The sequence below is a fragment of the Oryx dammah genome, unplaced genomic scaffold (genome assembly GCF_014754425.2).
Source record: "Oryx dammah isolate SB20612 unplaced genomic scaffold, SCBI_Odam_1.1 HiC_scaffold_13, whole genome shotgun sequence".
NCBI lineage: Eukaryota > Metazoa > Chordata > Mammalia > Artiodactyla > Bovidae > Oryx > Oryx dammah.
This window is the reverse complement of record NW_024070197.1, coordinates 21,768,178-21,790,678: the sequence shown is the minus strand read 5'-3', so window position 1 is coordinate 21,790,678 and position 22,501 is coordinate 21,768,178. Positions and strand designations below refer to the sequence as shown.

At 47.5% G+C, this 22,501-nt stretch overlaps 1 protein-coding gene across 2 annotated transcripts in view; it reads right to left on the bottom strand.

The window, feature by feature from the left end:
• ANKRD27 (ankyrin repeat domain 27) overlaps positions 1 to 22,501 on the bottom strand; it is a 59,435-nt gene that overhangs the window by 36,244 nt on the left and 690 nt on the right. For both annotated transcript variants that reach the window (XM_040253837.1, XM_040253838.1), the window contains exons 2-6: positions 12,133 to 12,264; positions 3,720 to 3,830; positions 1,676 to 1,832; positions 810 to 964; positions 267 to 326 (exon numbers count right to left, since the gene is read on the bottom strand). In XM_040253837.1, the coding sequence (XP_040109771.1) occupies positions 267 to 326; positions 810 to 964; positions 1,676 to 1,832; positions 3,720 to 3,830; positions 12,133 to 12,234 (585 nt within the window). In that variant the 5' untranslated portion in view covers positions 12,235 to 12,264. The remainder of the gene's footprint in view (positions 1 to 266; positions 327 to 809; positions 965 to 1,675; positions 1,833 to 3,719; positions 3,831 to 12,132; positions 12,265 to 22,501) is intronic.

Sequence of the window (22,501 nt, the reverse complement as noted above, 5' to 3'; positions counted from 1 at the left end):
CTCCCCCAACCCCCTCCTCCATCTCCTCCCTCTCCATCCCTCCCCCAGCCTCCCCCTCCATCTCCTCCCCATCCTCCCCCTCCACCCCTCCCCCAACCCTCTCCTCCCTGGCAACCACAAATCTGTCCTCTGTGTCTGCGAGTCTGTTTCTGTTTCGTAGATAAGTTCATTCATATCATATTTCAGATTCCACGTACAAGTGACATTGCATGGTATTTGTCTTTCTCTTTCCGGCAAGTCTCTCTTTTGCAGGCCATGCTGCTTACCAGGTGGGAGTCCCTCAGCAGCTGCTGGAGGCATTTGGTGTAGAGAGCGTTCACGGAGTCCTGCAGAATACAGAGCAGAGAGAGGCCATCCTTGGAATCTGAGGCCATGACACTGAACCCAGGATGGAGCCAAAAGAATATCTCACAAAATTTCCTGGGCAAAAAGCTCTAAGTCCCAATGCAAGCTTATCAAACTAAGTATGTGATTTTTTTTTTTAATTAAGTATGTGATTTTTTTTTTCCTTTTTTTTTTTTGGGTATCTATGCATTAAGAGTAGGGAAAAAAAATTCCCCTTAGGGTTAACACAGATGATAACAATATTCATCGTGATACTTCTCTGCGATTTTTCAGGTTTTCTACTGTGCTTATTACTTTTTTAGGTAACAAGAAACATTTAAACAGAATCCAACATTTTGTTGGATGTTTAAATGCTCACTTCAGATATGCAAACATTGGCAACAGAGGCGGCAGCAAAGTGGCAGAGTGATCCTGGCACTCTGAGCCAGGGCACGCCTATGGTGAAGCAGGACTCAGCTACTGACTATGTGATGACGGAGGCTCTTTCGTTCACACTCTCTGAACGTTCGCTGGAAAGAGGCGATGTTCCTGTCAAATCTCTCCGCGTGTCTTCCCAAAAATTCTCTCACGTCTTCAATGGTTTTCAGGGGAAAAGAATCTGAGGATGTCGAAGGCTCTTCTGAAAAAAAAGAGACAAGCGGTCAGGCTGGCTGAAGCCATCGCTGTTTCCTGAAGAAAAGAAGTCCCACAACCTTTGGCCTTGCTCCGCCAGCATCTGGGTCACCATCTCCCACAGGAGGAGAAGGATAAGCTTATTTCAAGATCTCACCCAACAGTGGCCCAGGTGGGGGCCCAGGGAGCCTGGCCCTCTTGAAGCCCTTTCCTGGGACAAAAACCTGAATTCTCCGGGATCACAGGCATGGCCTGGGAGGCTCTGGTGACGGAGCCCTGATTCCTGACAATAAGACCTCGGACAGCACTTGGGACATCATTCTCTCAATTTTCCTGGAGCACCGAAGAATTATTATCTGTTGAAAATAATGAGATCTCAGAGAAGCATGGTAGCGGGGCTCCGTGACTAATAATGCCATAAGAGAGAGTCCTAAAGCTGAGGCCCAGAGACAAAGCCAGGGCTGTTGTTTTGCGCAGCTCCAGGGGATGGCATTCCCACTGAGGTTACATGTAGCCGCACGTGACGTGGCCTCACCCACGTCACGCTGGCTCAAGATGACTTTCCGATCTATGTTCCGGGAGAATTCTTGTAAGCAGTTATGCAGGTTTCTAGCGGGCTCCTGAATATTATATGAGATGTTCATAACCGCTGTGTCAGGAGGAAGTTCGACAAGCAGGTTTCTCCCAGTCAGGAGAAAGGGGTTTTCTCCCAGAATACCTGAACTCTCTCTCTTTTCCAAAGGATGGGCTATGCACAGTATGCTGAAACTTTCTTCTTTCTCATTGTAGAAAGTTTCTTCAAAAAGAATGGGCACTGAGAGAAGACAGGCGAAACCAGCTCCTAGTTTAATCCTGTTTCCTTGGATAAAGACATCCTAGAACAAGAGACAGGTCACTGCACCAGCAGCCGCTGTGATCACCGACCCCTCTCAGCCTGGCCACCATCAGGCACTTCACCCTGCCCCCCCACCCACCTCTTCCCCAGTGTGGTTTTCAGGAGGGCACCAGTACTTCGATCTTCTTCTTTCCTCCTTATTCACCCTGTTATGGTGGCTACATAATACCCTGACCAATTTCATAGGTCACAACAGAAAAGCATCAAGCTGTTCCCTAGAGAAGAAGAAAGCCTGTATTCTCTGGAAAAAGAAGGTTCTCCTCTCTAAGTAAGAGATCAGAATGACCCAGATGCTGTAACCCAGACAGGTCGGAGGATGCTCGCTGCACCCCTCCTTGACTCATCACTCTGGCCATGGCTGGGGTGCCCGGGGAAGACCAGCCACAATGAGCCTGGTCCTTCTGTTCTCCTGGTAGATTTGGGTCCTGGGAAGTGAACCAGTAAACAGATGCGCAGCTGTGGTGAGCAGAACCCTGCAGGAAAACCGCAGCCTGCTCGGGGGCCACAGGACTGCACACTCCCCTCTTCCAGGCTGGCACACTGCACCCAGCTCCTGTCCCACCCCAAGCACCCACAAGCCCCGGCTAAACCAGTGTGGGCCCCCACTGCTGACTGTGGGGAGGCTGGGGACCACAGCCATTCCTGACCAGGGACGGAACTTACCCCTCTCAGAAACTATCTGCTTCCACTTAAAAAAAACACACACACAAGAAAATGCCTACCCCAAAGTTAACATCAACCATGAGACAGATGTCACATACCTCCTGACCCAAAGTACTGAGATAAAACACCCTCCAGTAGGCATTCTAACTGAAAACACTTAACTGTGATCTAACCAAGGCAAACATCAAAGAAACCCACACTGAGGGAGAGTTTACAAAGGAAGACAAAAATGTCAACGTCATTAAAGACAGACCGAGAACTGTTCCAAAAGAAAGAAACTAAAAAGACAAAAACTGAATATGCTGCATGATCCCAGACATGAGCCTGGATCTTGAAAAAAGATCTTTTTTTGCTCTAAAAGGGTATTGCAATTAGCACAGTTTATTTAAGGACAGTATGTTGGAGAAGAGTATTCTGCCAATGTGAAACCTTCTGAGTATGATCACTGTGCTGCATTACATAAGAGATACACATTGTTTTGAAGCCAAGGGACACGGTGTCTGCAACTTACTCACTCTTTTGTGAAAAAGGTTCAGAAAAAAGTAACGATATGTGTGTGTGTTAACAGATAGATAGATAGATGGGGGTGGGGAGATGAAACAGATGTGGCCAAAACGCAAAGAGCTGACCAGTCTGGAGAGAAAGCTATGTGAATGCTCTCTGTACATTACTGGAACTTTCTATAGGTTAAAACTTCCTATGTCATTGTTGTTGTTCAGTCACTAAGTCGTGTCCAACTCTGCGACCCCATGAACTGCAGCACGCCAGGCTTCCCTGTCCTTCACTTATCTCCTGGAGTTTGCTCAAACTCATGTCCATTGAGTCGGTGGTGCCATCTGACCATCTCGTCCTACAGGTTTCTTAAAAAATTAGAAATTCACCTCTGATCCCAAGGGCACAGGGATAAACAGCTTGCTCTGACAGGGCCTCTCTGAGGAGGTGTCCCAGCGACTCCCCAGTTCCCTGGCAGAAGCTCCATGAGCTAAGGGAGATGTGACCAGCACCACCTCCAACTCCAGGCCACAGCCAGGACCCTGCTCTCCACAGCCAGCTCTTCTTCATTCAAAGGCAGCAGGGATGTTGTGGTGTCAAAGCCACCAGGTAACACGGACAAGAAAGGGTGAGCAGCAGGATTCCCCCCCTTCCCCAACTCTCAGATGCTGAGTGAGTGGTCCTAGGTGACCCATAGGAAATGAAAGAATACCTTTCCATCTAAGGTCTGAAAGTGTTCTTCCACTGGAATCAAAATATAGGACTCAAAATGACAAGAAGACTGAATTCTGGTCGACAGGCTTCCTTTGCAGGGTACTAACACCTGGAAAAAAAAGATTAAGGTGAATAATAAACAGATGTGTTGTTTACAACTTCAGCAGAACAGGATGTATCCAAAGATGCTCCAGCTGGAACTGCAGAGGGGACCTATAGGCAGACACCCCCTGGGGCTACTGGTCAAAGCAGCAGCAGCTAATCTCTTGTTGCTGTGATGGAAGCCAAGGCCCCACCCTGGCTAGGGAGTGGGACACGTCTCATCCATCCAGAATCTCGGGTGCCACCCCGCTGGGTCCCTCCCCACAGCTACCCCAGGTGCCTGCTTTGTCCTCAGCAGGCTCAGAAACAGTGAAGAAAGGTTTGCAGGGTACAGAAAAGTGAAACTAAAAGATGACACGTAATCCATGGCCCACTGAAGACAGTTTCCTTCCCATCTTTTTTCTATGCTTTTTTTAAGCCCAATTGTGATCACAGTTGGTTGTACCAACCACAGAAATACAGTCTCCTAGCTCAGGCTGCCACCTCCACCAGGGATATTTCGGGTACCAGACTCTGTCTTTGGAGCAGGTTCAACCTGAAACGTGAATTTTGGTCCCACCGTGGCCACCACGTTGACCTGATACCAGCCTCTCTGCTCGGCACAGCGAAGGAAGGCGCCCTGGCATCCACATGGATCTGTGCGTGGCCTGGGGACTCATTTAAGAGGAGGCTCTCAAGTGCACCTGGAAGGAGACGACCATGGTGGTTGACCAGGTGGGCCCCTGAACAGGGCCCCAGCTCCTGAAGCAGCTGGAACAAGGCAAGGGGCCTCTGCACTGGCCCCATTGTACAGACAAGGAATCTAAGGCTCAAGGGAGTTCAGCAACTTGTCCTAGGGTACAGAGAGAGTAGCAGAGCTGTGCCTTAAACTCCTGCCTCCCATACCCATCACTGCCCTGTCCTGAGGCCTCCTGGAGGCCAGTGCTGGGAACATAGCCCAGTCCCTGCTGGAGTTCCCTCTGCAAAGACATCATGAAACTCTGGGGCCTTTGAGAGCAGCTGTCATCAGGAGTTTTCCTAGTAGGTCAGAAAGAGCAGCACAGCCTCTCCCCCCACAAGGGACAGGGGCACACCAAGCCCTCAGAGCAGGAAAGGGAGGCCCTCGCTGATGAAAGATCCCACTGTGTATGAAGTGGCCTTGCCCCTCCACAAAAAATCTAGACTGAATCAGACCTAGAGCTAGACTTAGCTACCAAGTTCAGGAAATACAGAGACCAGAGGACTTTGATGAACACCAACACAGGACTGCAACTGGCAAAAGCCAGAAGGTAGGAAAGCCTACAGGATAAATGACCTAGATACATGAATTTCAAGGAAAGAAGGAAAATGAGGAAAGAAAGGGATATAGCTAAAAAGAAACGTAAGGGACTTCTCTGGTGGTCTAATGGTTAAGAATCTGCCTTACTGATGCAGGGGACGTGGGTTCAATCCCTGGTCAGGGAACTAAAATCTCACATGCCATGGGGCAACTAAGCCCTCTTGTGCCACAACTAATGAGCCTGCGTGCTCCAGAGCCCCTGCTCTCGCGAACTGCACCTAGGGAAAATGTGTGCACTGCAACAAAAACCCAGTGCAGCTGAAAAAGCACCAAGAGTTATTACTTGAATTGAATCTTTTAAATTAAAAACACAATAAGAAGACACTTATGACTGTGGTGATGGCCTCACAAGCCTGTAGATGTGTCCATATGGATCAACTTTACACACTAAGTAGGTATAGTTTAACTGCTCTAAAAGCTTAGCTCAATAACATTAGGAGAAAAAAGAATGACTTAAAAGGCATACCCAGCCAACAAAGATTTACTGTACAGCCCAAGGAACTATCTTCAATACCTTGTAATAACCTGTAATGAGGAAGAATCTGAAAACGAACTGTGTCCCTGCATCACTGCTGTACACCCGAAACTCACACAATATTGTAAAGCAACTATAACGAAGAGCTGACTCATTTGAAAAGACCCCGATGCTGGGAAAGATTGAGGGCAGGAGGAGAAGGGGATGACCGAGGATGAGATGGCTGGATGGCATCACCGACTCGACGGCTGTGAGTCTGAGTGAACTCCGGGAGTCGGTGATGGACAGGGAGGCCTGGCGTGCTGCGATTCATGGGGTCGCAAAGAGTCGGACACGACTGAGCGACTGAACTGAACTGAACTATAACTTCAACTGAAAAAACAAAGGCCTATCAAACCCAGGATAATGTGTGGATCTCCTGTGGATTCTGATTTAAACAAACCAACTGGAAAACGAACAAAAAATTATGAGATGATGTGGGAGATTTGCACAGTGAACAACAACAAGGAAGAGTCACTGAGGAATTTTTGAGCTATGATAATGGCGTGAGGGTGTGGGGTTTTTTTAAGTCCTTATCACTGAAAACTACATTCCTAAATATTTACAGATGAAGTCATATGACTGCTGCTGCTGCTAAGTTGCTTCAGTCGTGTCCGACTCTGTGCGACCCCATAGACGGCAGCCCACCAGGCTCCCCCGTCCCTGGGATTCTGCAGGCAAGAACACTGGAGTGGGTTGCCATTTCCTTCCCAATGCATGAAAGTGACAAGTGAAAGTGAAGTCACTCAGTCGTGTCCAACGGTTCTTGACCCCATGGACCGCAGCCCAGGCTCCTCCATCCATGGGATTCTCCAGGCAAGAGTACTGGAGTGGGGTACCAGTATGACTACCTTATATAATTTTCTGGAATTTGTTTCCAAATGATCCTCTGGCTGAGGGGAGAGGGCAGCAGGGCTCGAAGTGAGAAGTGCTGGCGTCTGAGCCTGGCGCTGTGGAAGCTGAGAGATGGGAGCAGGGGCACATGGTATGATTCTTTTCGCTTGTTCATGTTTGAGAATAAACACAATAACTTTTTTTTTTTTTAATTTTCAGGTAGCCAACTTTATTCAAGTAAGTATTAAAATTTGAGTTTGGTTTTCCTTGTTTTTTCTCCATTCAATATTCATGACACTGGGCACTGTTGGAGATATGATGAATTGTCCTCATGGACATTACATTCTAAGTGGGGGCTACAGATTTTTTTTTAACAATATAACAGATTCCATATATCAGTAAGCTTTATGCAAATAATAAAGCAGGGCATCAAGCCAGAGAATGCCTGGAATGGGGCAAAGGTTAGCTAACTCAAGTTGTTAAGGGCAAGGGCTCTCTGAGAAAGCCTCATTTGAGCAAGGAATGGATGGAGAGAAGGACCCACCAAGTAAAGATCTAAGGGAAGAGCTTCTTCTGGAGGGGGCACGCTACACAGCGTGCAGGATCCTAGTTCCCAGACCAGGGATCACACCCAGGCCCCCTGCAGTGGAAGCTCGGAGTCTTCACATTGCACCACCAGGGAAGTCCAGGGAAGAACGCTTCTGTCAGAAGAAAGCACGTGCAAAGGCCCTGAGATGGGGTTGGTGGTACCAGATGAGGAGAGAGAGCAAAAGGGGAGACAATCATAATAATTTTAAAATGTTAACAAAAGTGCAGCTTAAAAAAACAAAAGGCCCTCAGGTATGAGAATCAAGAAACAGCCTCAAGGCTCCTAGATGGCCTCACTGCAACCTGAACAAAAAAAGATCTTGGAGATGAGAGGGTTGGCCCCAGGCAAGAGGACAGCATGACCCAGGCCTAAGGGATTTAGGTGGCCAAAGGCAGCCCAAGGGATTGCCCCACTCCAGCTCAGTGGACGCAGGCGTCACACAGTCCCATACAAGGCGGGGCCTCTGAGCAGCCAGGAGCTTCCAAAGTGCTTCAGAGATACACACCGCTCACCCCACCACCACTGTGACCGCATCCTCTGCGCATTCTCACTATGTACACACACCTTCTCTGCCTCCTTAAATAAGCGTGACCAGCTCCTGAGGCACCGAATCCGCCTTATCAAGCCCATGGCTCACCATACGGTAGATACCAATCAGTGCTTGCTGAGTGAACAGGGAAGCCTCCAATGTCAAGGACTCTCCCAAAGTTTTCAGGCAGGCAAGCCTGCCTGGTGCATTTCAATGCAAGCAGAAGCCAGTGGCTGGCTCTCTGTGGCTCCATGCATCCACCAGGTTCCTGCTGAGACAGGTGTGAGGAGGATCAGCGGTGGGTGGCTATGAAGCCGCCCACGGGAGGCAGGCTCAGGTGCCAAGGGCCCTCACAGCAGGGAGGTTCAGACTATTTCTGGAACGGAGGTTGTGGAGCTGTAGCAGCTGGTATAGAAGACGCAAAGCTCAGAGTTGCCAAGAAGACCATGAGTTAGGGACTCAATTCAGAGCTTAACAATAAAACTTTTTATTATAACCCCTTTATAAAGAATTTTTTAAAAAATAATAGTCATTAAAGAAAAGAAAGCATAAAAGAAAGAATTAGCATTAGTCATACCTACTCCAGGGTAGGACTTCCCTGGTGGCTCAGACGGTAAACCGTCTGTCTACAATGCGAGAGACCCGGGTTCAATCCCTGGGTCGGGAAGATCCCCTGGAGACGGAAATGGCAACCCACTCCAGTACTCTTGCCTGGAAAATCCCATGGACAGAGGAGCCTGGTAGGCTACAGTCCATGGGGTCACAAAGAGTTGGAAATGACTGAGTGACTTCACTTTCACTTTTACTCTCACTCCACGGTACCCTCCTGACTTCCCCCTGCCGGGTCAGCTACTCCACAGGAGCACAGGACGACTTCTGTCCTAATACTCAACCCTCTGGCCTACAAATGACCTGTTTGTGGAAATCCCTGAAGGCATGTCGTGTCCCCCATTCCTCCATGTAACCCTGCAAACCCAGTGTGGTGTCTGAGAGTATAGGAGATACTCGGTGTTTGTCAGATGAAGCTCTACTAAGCAAATTCCAAGAACTGGAATATGAACTTCAGCACCCTTAGCTGGGCTGTATAAGCATGTTCTTGAAAGTCAGTTCCCTGGAACTTAGAAGTCACGATGCTAGGTTCCCAGGTGAGCCCTCAGAAGTCTGCATACCCCATAATTAGACCCATAATTACAGGGCCATGATAAAAGGACCACATATCATCTCCTTTTGCCATTGTTTTTCCTACAGGCAAATGGACCCACCCACCCGGTCCACCAGCGAAATCTGGAGAACTTTTGCTCAATGCCTCAAGAACAACAGCCCCAGGGTGCAGGAGGCCTACGCAGCTGCTCTGAAGAAAACTCATTGCATAATAACCGGATGGTTACAAGAACAAGGTGACTGTGAGAGACTGTGTGGGCGTCACAGGTCTCTGGAATCAGAATGGGAAGGAACTTTAGGAGATGGGGTTCCACTGTCCAGTCAAAGAGCAAATGGTGGCAGGGGGTGTGTTCCTGGACACGGGTCAGCCCCATCAAAGGAAGGTTTGGGAAGGAAGTCAAACTCAAGGAGGGGCTGGGACAGGTGAGGGGAACAGCCAGCCTGCACCCTCAGCTGTCATGTGAGGGGGCCTGCTGGCTCCATTTGCAGAGGGAGAGGTGAAGGGCGTTTAACCCTGGAGAGACACATGTTCAAAAGTGGTGACTTCAGGACTTTCCTGAGGGCCAGCGGTTAAGAGTCCACCTTGCAATGCAGGGAACATGGGTTTGATCCCTGGTTAGGGAGCTAAGACCCCATATGCTGTGGAGAAGACCCAATGCAGCCAAATAAAAAAGTAAATAAAAAGTGGTGAGTTCACATTTTTAGAGCCTAGTAAAGGACCCTAATCCCCAGGGCAGATTCAGGGGCCACCAAACTCAGTCCAGGCTTCCCAGGTCGGGTGCGAGTGGTAAAGAACTCACCCGCCAATGCAGGAGACTTAAGGGATGTGGGTTCGATTCCTGGGTCAGGAAGATGCCCTGGAGGAGGGCATAGCAACCCACTCCAGTGTTCTTGCCTGGAAAATCCCATGAACAGAGGCGCCTGGCAGGCTACAGTCCACAGGGCAGCAAAGAGTTGGACATGACTAAAGTGACTTAGCACAAACTCAGCCCAGTGGCCAAGCCCCATGGAAGGAAATATAGCATTCACCTGCTGAGGCCATGTGGGTTCCTCAGAGATGGCAGAAAGGATGAGTGCTCTTCTAGAGGTCATTGGGATATTCTACTTTTTACACTCAACCAACAGACCCAGAAAGAGCAATAGGACAGGTGAGATGAGCCGGGACTCCATCACATGGCCAACAGGTGGCAGGAGCTGGTTATCAACACCTGGCCTGGCTGAACAGGACAGCAGCAGCCAGCTCCTTCCCACAGTTGCCCTTTCCTGAGGAGTTGACCTCGCTGAGTCTCGAGTCTACTGAATGTGGGCCCCACGCAGGTCCTTGTGGATCTCAGCAGGAGCTGGAGTAAGAAGCCTAGGGCACCCTTGGGATCTCGGGATGGCAACTTAAGAAGTATCTCCCGGGACCTTCCTGGTGGGCCAGTGGTTGAGACTCCACGTTCCCAATGCAGGGGACACGAATTTGATCCCTGGCCAAGGAACTAAGATCTCACATGCACACCTCGTAGCCTAAAAAATAAAATTAAAAAGAAGAAGAAGCATGTCCTATTCCTCGATGTACCGGAGACGAAGGTGACCGAGATGCTAAAGTTCTTATTCCAAATTCCCCTTTTGCTAAAGTGAGCTTGAGTGGGATTTTGAGCTGGCAGCTGCAAAAGCACCTCCTGGGTGACAGGGAGCCTGCTAAGTGCTGGCAACACAGTGACGAGCGAGACAGGTCCCCTGTCTCAGGCTTCCTGAGAGGTTAACAGCGGTCTGCAGTAGGGTGCTTTTTAAACAGAGAAAGTTACCTGTGATAATACACTCTTATCTAGACAGTATTTCTTTTTAAAATACCATAGAACAAAGATGGGAAGGAAATATTTCCCCAGTTGGGTCAGGCCCTCTCAGTTAACATGATGTCTGGGCCTTTTCTCTGTGACACTTAACCATAATTAGTTAAATATTAACCCAGAGTGTGACCGTCTCTCCCACTAGAATTTCGGGTAGAGATCCACAAGGGTAAAGATCGTGATGCCTACTCATATTTTTGGCTGAATCTCCCACATCAAACCTAATGTCTTACACATAGCAGCATTTAAGCTGCTGTGAAATGAACGGACGACAGTGAACACCTGTGGTGAGCTTTATGAGATTTTTATTTTCTTCTTTGGAAATAACTGTATTCTCTTAACTTTTTTTTTTTTAAATAATGAAGTTTATGACTTCTAAAATCCAAAGTAAAAAAAAATTCTGGTTAAGAGATATTAATCACAGAACCAATCATAAAAACCAGAAGGGACTTGGGTTAAAAAATAAAAAATTAAAAAAAAAAAAGGCTTCTGATGGCAGAGGGGTGGGCTAAGCATAGGAAAGTCAGTTCTAAGGCTGCAGAGAAACCTGGGCTAACTCATTTCTCCTCTGGTTCAAACCCTCGGCCACCTGACTCACCTAAGGCCCCATCACTGGGTAAGAGAAGCAGGAACAAATGTATGAGAAGAAAAGGGGACAAGCAGGACGGGAAGAGGCCCACAGGCAGCAAGTACTGAAGCCCGCACGCCGTAGCGCCCGTGCTGTGCGACAGGAGAAGCCACCACAATGCTAAGCCCGAGCACCGCAACTAACAGCAGCCCCCGCTCGCTGCAACTAGAGAAAAGCCCTCGCAGCAACAAAGACCCAGCGCAGCCAAAAATAAAGAAACACAAATTATTTTGAAAACAAACAAACAAAAAGACACCCTGCCATAGGCAGGTGGCACAAAGGCGCCCAGCTAACTCTCTGTATCCCATGGTGGGTAAGTAAGATGTCAGCCAAGTTCACCAACCTCGGAAAGAAGAAAGGCCTGCAGTGCGGGCCCTTCCTCCCTCCAGGCAGCAGACACCCCGCCAACAGACCATGGTTTCTCTCTTCTCCGGCTCCTGTTACCTGGCTGCCCCTGTAGGCTTCTGAGGTTGTGGTCTCTACTACGAAAGTTCTCTCGGCTCCTCTTCAGGAAATGCCTTTGAAGGTGACATACCCGTACGTTCACACATTCCCCTACCCTGCGGGAGTGAGCACCCGTCTCACAGACAAGGAAGGATACCATTTCTGCCCTGGAGAAGCCCTCCTGGTCAACATGGAAACAGGAGAAACAGAGGTGACGACCATGAGACCAGTGATAATGGGGGTTGAGAGTTCAGAGAAAAGACTACGCCCAGGCTGGAACAGTCTCAGGAGGCTGCATGGAGGAAGCTGCTCAGGGCAGTTCCTCTCTGCTCGTCCACATGCCGAGCTTGGTCTGGGGCTTGCTGCACCGAGTTCTATACCTGACTCCTGCTAAATTTAACTGAAGTCTACCGTATTTCGCCCAGCAGAGAAGGACCACCCTCGGGATCGATGCACTTACAATGCCATGAGCTTGGGCCACCTTGTTGCACAAGTCAGGACGCCACTTCTGAAGAGCCAGGTAGAAGGGATTTTTCAGGAGGTCCTCATCATACAGAGCCATATGGACTTCAGGTGGGGCAGACCGAGTCTCCTGGGACGAGAGAGGAAACAGCAGTAAGCGACCACCTTCAGACTGGTGTGTCACATCTGACCTAGCAGTGTCCAAAAAGCGTCCCTGACATGCATTACTCTACAGAGCTAACACACTGTCAGGAAAAATCAAAGAGAACCCACAAGTTCCAGGATGACTTTTCTTACTGGTTAAACGTATAAATCATGTTCAGAAAATCTTGTTATCTTCAAGTCATTACAAAAGTAACAACGGCTATTTTTAGAACATCCTACATGACCCAAATTATATTTTAAAGATATGCAGGTTTTTAATGAAATATTTTAAGCATAACAGAAAAGTAGAGTAATATTGCTAACCTACCACCCAAGATAGATCAGTCGGTAAAGAATCCACCTGCAATGCAGGAGACCAGGGTTTGATTCCTAGATTGGGAAGATCCCCTGGAGGAGGAAATGGCAACCCACTCCAGCATTCTTACCTGGAGAATCCCATGGACAGAGGAGCCTGGTGGGCTACAGCCCATGGGGTCACAAGGGTCAGACACGACTTACCGACTAAACCACCGCCACCACCAGGATTACCAAATCTTACCACACTGCCATATTTGCCTCAGATTTCCTTTTCAGAAATAAAGTATATCAGAGTAGACTGGTTCCTGTATCTGCCCCCTCCCTCCCGTCCTCTACTCCCTATTCAGAGACAACCACTATCTTAAAGCTGTTTCTATATCCTTCTTGCTGACATTTCTACTCCTTTAAAACTCATGTATTCATAAATAATACAAAATCTCGCTTTATGGGCTTCAAAATCTACATAAATGGTATCACACTGTAAGTAGTCTGGAACATATACTTTTCCATCTTTTCCATCAACATTATGTTTCCAGGTTCTATCAGCGCTGATCCATACAGCTCCTATTAATTTACTAATTTCTGCTGTACTGTATGAAGTGGACATGACACAATTCATCTAATATCCTACACTTAACATTGGTTCCACATTTTCAGCGTTACAAATAATGCTGACACAAACACTCTTACACTCTCATGTGTTCCAGGAATGTCACTAGGCGAGGCACTGCCTACGCCTACACCTTCAGCACGTGCTGACAACATCGGACCGCTTGTGACCTCCTTGCAAAGTCCATGAGCACTCCCCCTCCTCCTATCACATCCTAGCCAGTGCTTCTTGGAGTTGGCAGACCAGCTCATTTATGCCAGTCTGGGTATAAAATAGCTATTTTGCTGTTTCTAATTTTCATTTCTTTAATGAAGTTGATTATCACTTCTTTACATGCTATAAATTACCATGCATTTTGGCCACTTTTCTAATGGCCCTTTTCTTTACAATTGGTAGCTCTCTCGACATCTGGACACTAAAGATATTGCAAATATCTTCTCCTGATCTGTGACTTGATCTCTTCATTTTTCCAAATGAGTCTTTTCAGAAATAAAAGTGTTTGATTTTAACATAGTTGAGCTTGTCCATCTTTGCCTTACTGGTCAGTGGTCCTGGGAGCTAAGGAAATCTTATCATCTTGGCATGCCCTCTTGTAAATTTCACCATTCCCCCTATGAGAAGGTGGAGTCTATTTCCCCATCTCTCAAATTTGAGCCATCCCTGTGGTTTGCTTTAACCAAACAAACACACACAGAATTGATGTTCTGTGATTCTGAGTATCAGCCTCAAGAGACCGTGCAGGTTTCATTTTCATTCATTTGGCACCACGTGATCGCCATGCAGTAGAGAAGCCCATGGGATGAAAGCCCATGGAGGGAGAGAGAGGAGGTCCATAGAGCATCGCCGGCCCCCTGGCTGAGTGCAACCACACAAGTGAGCCCAGGTGAGACTAGCGGAAGACCCACCTTGCCAGCCCACAGAACTGTAAGGAACAATAAACTGTAGCAGTTGTAAGTCACGAATCTGGGGGCTGGCTGGTTATGCAGCAAAGGCTAACTGAAACCATATCCTTTCCAACTCCAAGGCCACAAAAATAGTCCCTGTAATTTCCAAGACTCAAAATTTTTCATTTTTTGGAATTCAATTCATCTTTATTTTTATATATGCTATAAATTGGGCATGTAATTTTTTTCTAAAGGTAATCTTAGTTTGGTCAGGGTCTTATAACAAAATATAATAGACTGAGGGGGCTTAAAGAACAAACATTTTATTCCTCACAGTTCTGGAGGCTGTGGGACAAAAATCAAGGTGCTAGTATAGTAGATCTGGTTCTTGGTGAGGGTCCACATCTTGGACTGTATGGGTTGGCCACCTTTTCACTATATCCTCACATGGTAGAGAAAGAGTTCTCTTGTCACTTCTGCCTTTTATAAGGCCACTAATCCCATCATGAGGGCCCCACCTTCATGGCCTAACCTAACCCCAATTAGATCTCTAAGCTCCATCTCCAAATACCATCACATTTAGGATTAAGGATTCAACATATGAATTTGGGCTGGCTCGGGTGGGAGGGGGAGGGGTGCAGACTGTTGGGGGGTGTGGGGAGGGGGTGCAGGGGGCAGGGGGTGTGGAACAGGGAGAGACAAACATTCAGTCCACAGCATAAGCCAACTGTTCCACCATCATCTTTTATAAATTGTATCCCTTTCACACCAGCTGATAATGCTACCTTTGTCAAATTCCAACTTCCCATGTATGTTTGCCCTATTTCTGGGCTTTACTTTGTTTCAGTGGTCTTGACCAGTGCCATCCAACAGATTTATGTGAGAAATGTAACTGTATATACATTATGCATAATTACATATATTATTTAAAATTTTCTAGTAGTCATATTTTTAAAAGTGAAATTAATTTTAATATAGGCACAATATATTTCCAACATGTGAACAATGCTTTAAAATTATTGACATATTTTACATTCTTTTTATGTCTATGGAGTCTTCAAAATCTGATGTGTATTCTGCTCAATTCATACTAGCCTCATGTCAAATACTTAATATCCACATGTAAAAAGTAAAAATGTCATTCAGTCGTGTCCAACTCTTTGCGACCCCATGGACTGTAGCCTTCCTCCATCCGTGGGATTTTCCAGGCAAGAATACTGGAGTGGGTTGCCATTTCCTTCTCCAGATCTTCCCAACCCAGGGATCGAACCCAGGTCTCCCGCATTGTAGGCAGACGCTTTACCATCTGAGCCACCGGGGAAGTCCACATGTAGCTAGTGGCAATTACTTTAGGAAAGGATCAGACCACATTAATTTGCATAACTATGCCTTCATCATAAGCCTTGACATCTCATAGAAGAAGACTTCTCCCCCTGTTCTCCAAAGTTGTTTGGTTATACCTAATTCTTTCTTTACAATATCACATGAACTAGAGTCAGTCTATCAATTCCATGAGATTTCTATTGGGATTTTTATTGTAACCACTAAATTTATAGACTAGAGAGTCAACAACTTTATAATAATGAATCATTCTCCATGAGCATGGTATGTCTTTCTTTCTACTTTCATCTTCTTTTATGTCTTTCAATTAAATTTTCTCCATTTGATCATAGATCATGGACATCCCTGGTGGTCCACTGGTTAGGAATCCACCTGCAGAGGATGTGGATTTGATATCTGGTCCAGGAGGATTCCACATGCCACAGGGCCACAAAGCCCGAGCGCCGCAACTACTGAGCCTGTGCTCTAGAGCTCACAAGCAGCAACTACTGAGCCTGTGTGCCACCAGTACCGAAGCCTGCACACTCTAGGGCCTGTGCGCGGCAACAAGAGAGGCCGCCACAGTGAGAAGCCCATGCACCACAATGAAAGAGTAGCCCCCACTCACCGCAACTAGAGAGCCTGTGCACAGCAATGAAGACACAGAGCAGCCCAGATTTAGTTTTTTTAAAAGATCATAGATCCATGTATAACTTTTATTAGACAGTATTTATATATTCTGTATAGACTTGCTCCTATTGTGAATGGGGCTTCCAATACGCCTGGTCTACTCCCCTTACCATGTATCAGTGTGGTTTTTAACTGAAGTATGAGACAGGAATATGAAAAATGGGCACAGAAAAGGAATCAGAGTTTTAGCCATGTCATTTCACCTCTCTGAGCCTCCATCTCAGGTTGAACAATGGAGAAAATGAATACTTGTCTTACGGGATTTCCATTTACATGTTACCGTCACTATTTTTGCCTCACTTTCTGCTAGCCCACATGGTGCTTTCGTGAGGATTACAAAAAGGCACCCCATCTTCCCCGTAGGTACAGCCCTGTGCCAGAGCACATGGCTTAGTAAGCAGCTCATAGGCTACACACCAGCCTAATTGGCCAACAGCTCTTTTCCCCCGGGGCAGGACACTTGTGCAATATATAACCTGCACAGTTGTACACAACGGCTCTATTGTTAATGTTTGACATTTTCCTTTAAACATCTGCTGCTGCTGCTGCTAAGTCGCTTCAGTCGTGTCTGATTCTTTGCGACCCCAGAGACAGCAGCCCACCAGGCTCCCCCGTCCCTGGGATTCTCCAGGCAAGAACACTGGAGTGGGTTGCCATTTCCTTCTCCAATGCATGAAAGGGAAAAGTGAAAGTGAAGTCGCTCAGTCGTGTCCAACTCCCAGCGACCCCATGGACTGCAGCCTACCAGGTTCCTCTGTCCATGGGATTTGCCAGGCAAGACTACTCCCATTTAAAATTTATTTTTAAAAGAACCCTTATCACTACTTTAAATGGAAAACCAGCATCACTTCCCATTCAGATAATCTTATAATTAAAAATGATAAAGCCAATTGACATTATTTAAAACCTGGCTAGATACCACTGCCTGCCAAAGGTTCTTTGAGCCTCTTCTTTTCATTAAAAAGAGAAAATTAGCAACAGTAAAGGGCATCAAGTAATTTTATCCTTGATACAATCAGATGAATGAAATATAAGTGAAAAACTGAATTACTTTCTCATTAGGTAACAGTATTCCAAAACGCCTCTTTGGGGAAACACTAGAACACTATGCCCAAGTGCATTATGAATTCTACCCCTAAAGTCTAATGTTAAAAACAGCCACCATTTATTTGAAAGCATCCTTGGTCTAGACACAGTGATAACTTCTACACATTCTCATCCCATTTGAATGCTCACAATAACTATAGGTTACTAAATACAACTAATGCTCACAATAACCACAGTATCACTTGCCCCATGTCGCAGATGAAGAAACTGAGGGTCAGTTGTCCAACTCAAGGTTAGAGGGATGTCAGAATTTATTCTAACACTCATCCCTTTAACCACTGCATTCATCATGTAAAAATAATTATGCCTAGGGGTTATAGCACACAAGCCATGGAGGCACAGACTCCACACTGCATTTCCCTTATAGAAGTCCCCGTGACAGACAGCCCAACAGGCTCCGCATCAAATCCCCTCAGTCTGGTCCAGCCTGGGCTGTCTTGGCTGCAGGCCCTCCTGAGGACTGCCTGAAGAAGGCCCCTGAGCTCCCTGCAAATCCTCTTAGGGAGAAGAGCCTAGCATGAAAATGGCTACATATAATCCCTTTGCAGGCCCCAGCTCTGCAACCATTTAGGTATTTGAATCGTTGAAGGCAACCATTACTGGAGCCCCGATAATCCTTTTATGAGTCTCTACCAGAACAACTGGATAATATAATTTGGCTGGGGCACAGTCACAAGAAAACAAAGTTCTGTGCTGGTTCCAGACACAGCTGGTTCTACACGGCGGAGCACAAAAGTAAAGATGCCTTAGATATAAACCCCATGAGAAACAGGATGAGACAAGGTCAGACTAAAACTGAGAAGGGACACTCCTGCTCAACATCCAGATAGGATGCTGGCAGAGCACCAACAGCCATGCCTAGGAGACAGACCTGACAAGCGTGGGCTCTGATGGAGGACGAATGACCTCACTGGGAAGCAAGAAGACTTAGAGACAGGACAGTGCCAGGAAAGGTAAGGAGAAAGGAGTACCGAGGATGGGGCTGGGCTGGGGCGTGTGGGAGGCATCCTTGGCAGGGACCATGGCGGGGCCAAAGCCATCAGGAGGCAGGAACACGTTCCTGGGAAGCACAGGAATAAACACAAGGATAAACTCTGCTTGACTAGCTGTGAAAATGAGCTCTGAGAAATAATAAGAATCCAGACAGGGCAGGTCAGAGAGGGGCAGCAAGGGAAGGGGAGGGCCCTGAATGTCACACCAAAACTCTGGGTTCAAATGGATGAACTGAAAACACAAAAGACTCTCAGCACCCACTGCTGGTGAATGGGATGGAGCTGGCTGTTTTTCAGTCCCAGTCAGATGCCTGCTCTTGGACATCAGTCTCCTGGTTGCCAATGACTGAATCCTGTCCAGCAGCAGGGATACAGAGAGCTCTGTCCAGCTCTGTCCTTGACCTTTCTGTCCCAGTGTTAAAAATATGTAATAATCAGGGACTTCCCTGGCGGTCTGGTGGCTAAGGCTCTGCACTCTCAATGCAGGGGGCCCAGGTTAGATCCCTGGTCGGGGAACTATTAATAGCTCCCACACAACACAACTAAAAACTCCTGCACACCACAACAAAAACAGAAGATCCCATGTGCCACAACTCAGACTTGGCACAGCCAAATAAATGAGTAAAAATACTACTATGTAATAATGCTTAATGCCAGAGCTGAATTCTTATACAGGGGTATGTGCTTTAAAATAATCTGACAAGTTTACTTGCAAGAATTGGTTTTATATTTTAAAATCACATGTGAGGGAAAGAGGTGTGAAACCTCATATAAAACTTAAACACACACACACAAAATTCTACCCTTTCTTAAGTGCAAATGATGAAAAGATTTACAGAAAATCCAGTGAAATTAATCAGAGGTACCAAATACCCTTTGCACATGAATTATTTGAAGTTATTTTGAAAAGGAGTGTCAAGCGAGGCCTCAGACCAGTGCTGGGCATTTTAGGAGGTGGTGTGCACACCCGTGGTTTTGTGGTCTTCAACCGTCCTGCTGGCCCGGATGAGTCTGTGTTGTCAGGGACCATCTGGTGATAGTGTGCAGCCTGGCTCAGCAGAAGCCAGCCCAGGAAAGTCTGCACCTCCCAGAGATGCACTCCCTGCCGAAATCTCACTGCTGTGGCTGCTCCTGCCCCGCCAAGGCCCTGACCATAGACCCTGACCAGGCCTATCTTCCAACTGATGAGCAATATTCTCCAGCAGGCTTAATGTGTGACTTAGAAGGAAAAGGCAGAGAAGGAAAACTTCCTATGTGTCTCTGCTTAACACCAAATGGAAGCAATTTGATGATGTAACGTGTGGTATTACAGCCGCTTGTGTCCTTCTGTAATGTCTACGGCTCCTGTCCATATGCTTCTCAAAGCACTTTGAAGCCTGGCAGCCTGGCTCCCTGCAGACGTGCAATAACTGCTGGTCCACTTGAACAAAATGACAGCGAGGTGTTAGAGGAAGATCAAGCTCCCAGGGAGGGATTATCTCTCCCAGGAACTAGAAATCCACCACCCACATGCAGGGGAGGATGAGGGGCTGGTCCTGCAAGTGCTGGCAAAAAGCCAAAACCAAATGTGCTCAGAGCAGGTTAAGCACATAGCTGGCTGGAATATGCAGCCTCACAGTAGGAGAGAAGGCCTCAGGGCTGGAAGAGAGCTGGAAGCAGGGAAGTTTGGAGGAATACACCTACCCCTCAGAAAGCCACTCCACACCCTGTCCCTGGAAATGCAGGGGAGCCACCAGGACCAAACTACCTCGGGCAGGAGGGCAGGAGCACCACGGACCACTTCTCAGCACTCTCTCGGACATGGAAGCAGCCTCAGGGCAAACCGTGTCTGATTCTTTGGGTCTAAACCCTTTCTAGATCTGGTATCTAGCATCACATGGTCACATTCCCCTGCTCCTCTAGCGAAGGAGGAAGTTACTGGACACCAGCCTAACCCTGGCACTTCATAAACAGAAGGAGAACCCTGACTCAAACACTAACAGTGGTATCCCTGATGATCCAGTAGCTAAGACATTGCCTTCCAATGCAGGAGGTACAGGTTCGATCCCTGGCTGGGGTGCTAAGATATCACATGCCTCAGGACCAAAAAGAATAAAAAACACAAAACAGAAGCAATATCGTAACAAATTCAATAAAGACTTTAAAAACTGTTTGAGGAGGAGACAGATGGGCTCCAGGCTAAGTATTTACAACTGGCCTCCTATTCATACCTCCTAGGGTGGGAAGAAGATGAGCTCCAGGCCTGACATTCATCACCAGCCCCCTGTTTATATTTCCTGAAGCAAGAGACAAATGGGCTCCAGGACGACATATTTATGACCAGACTCCTGTCTGTATTGTGAGATCTACACCTCGATATAAAAACCAGCAACAGGAATCGGGTAAATAACCAGACATTGGGCATGTTTATGGCAGGGGCAGAGTGAGACTAAATCCTGTTAAAAGATCAGGCATTTCCCATCCTTGGGCCAAGGGAGACATTTCACATGTGCAGAAAGGCTCCTTGGGGGTCAAAAAGGAGGGGGCACCACCCTATAACATGTGATGTTAAGGGCATCCCACAGACCTCTGGGCCAGAATCCATCCTGGAAAAAAGTTCTGCACACATGCTGGGGAGGGTCCTAGGGCAGGTCAGGTGTGGAAAAAGAAACCAGATAATTGGCTAAAGGTAAACAAAGACCCTGAAGAACTGTTCTTTGCTCGCTTCAGCAACACAGATATTACAGTTACTAAAATCTAAAATCGGAAGAACCATCCTATATAAATGACAACTGCCTCTGTTCTGTGCCCTTCCTCATGACGGGGGACATGCACACCCTTCCTCTCTGGGTGTGCATCTCTGTCTCGCTTCTGACTTAACTAAACAGTTTCTCTGTGCTTTCTCCCACTTGTTGTTATGCTTTGTCTCTAGTAGTAAACTTTGTACCTCCATTTACATTTTTGGCTCCTCGAGAAATGAATTTTTCACTGGGGGCAGAGCTCCAGGGGAAAATGGCTTCCAACATCTAGCGCTTGCTGTTCTTGTGGCTAGGATTCCTGGTTTTCATCCAGGCTACCCAGGTTTGATTCCTGGCTAGGAAATCAAGATCTCATTTCGTGCCACCGCGTACTGCTGCCTGGCCACGATCAGGTCCACATTGGAAAAAGAAGACACTAACAGGCCAACATGTGTAGAACAAAACCCCAGCACCTGCCCTCATGAAAGCAACAGAGTCCAAGAGGCACAGGAGGTACAATGAGGAACCTGGAGCCCAGGCTCTAGGCAAACACCACTGCTGCCCTCCCAGCAGTGTTGCCAGGAGGGATTATCGCAGATGACAAGGCCAGGTGAGAAGAACTCACCGCGGATGTCCACTCAGCTTCAGGGCCCCCGTATGCTTTTCCGCCACCAGGACTTGTGAGACCTATCTGTTTCTGCTCCCATTTTGCATTCCCCCCCCCACCCCCGCAGGCCTTCAGGCCTTGACCTTTGATCTACCACAAACCTGTCCACCTGAAAGACAGGATCTTTCCAACACTGAGAACTGGGTGGAACTATCCACTCCCTATCAGATGCAATCTCAACTTCTCTGCTTGGCATGGAGGCCCTCTTATTCCTGGCCTCCTGCCCACCTCTGCAGCTTCATCTCCTTCTGCTGTCCACAAAGCTCCCAGAAGAGATGGGTTCTCCTCCCTTCTACCCATTTTATCCTAAAAACTACTCTTCCTCTGTCAAGGCCCCATTTGGCCCATAGGTGGCTGAGACGGCCAAGGGCCACAGTATCACCACTGAAACAACCAATTAAAGGACAGACTTCCGCGTGAGCGATCCCTGAACCCAGAGCTCTGGACCGGGTTGGGGGCGGGGCCGGCTGCCTCAATGCCAAACCTGGCAAGGGGCCTGGATATGTAAATATCCTGCTAACATCTGCTGCTCCTCCCTAGGGCTGGTGGAAGGCTGCATTACTCAATCAAAATAGGGGTCTCTCTTCTGGAAACCCACAAAACTTGGAAAATTCCAGCCCCAAGGCAAACTAGGAGTCCCCTACAGTTTCGTCTGCGCCTCATTCTCTGAATGTCCTAAATCCTCAAAGAAGACCCGCCACTTGCTCCCCGTGGCCCTGCACGACCGCAAGCGCCCACGTCTCCAGCACCTCCAGGGGCGGCCAGAGCCGCACGGCCTTGCTTGCGCGCCAATGGGCAGTCCATTTTCAACGAAAAGAACTGAACAGACTCAGAATCCAGAACACCGCTTGGTGCTTCATAGTTTTCCCGGGGTAATCTTAACCCAGCTGGAAGAGGAGACCCCCGCCCCATGAGAGG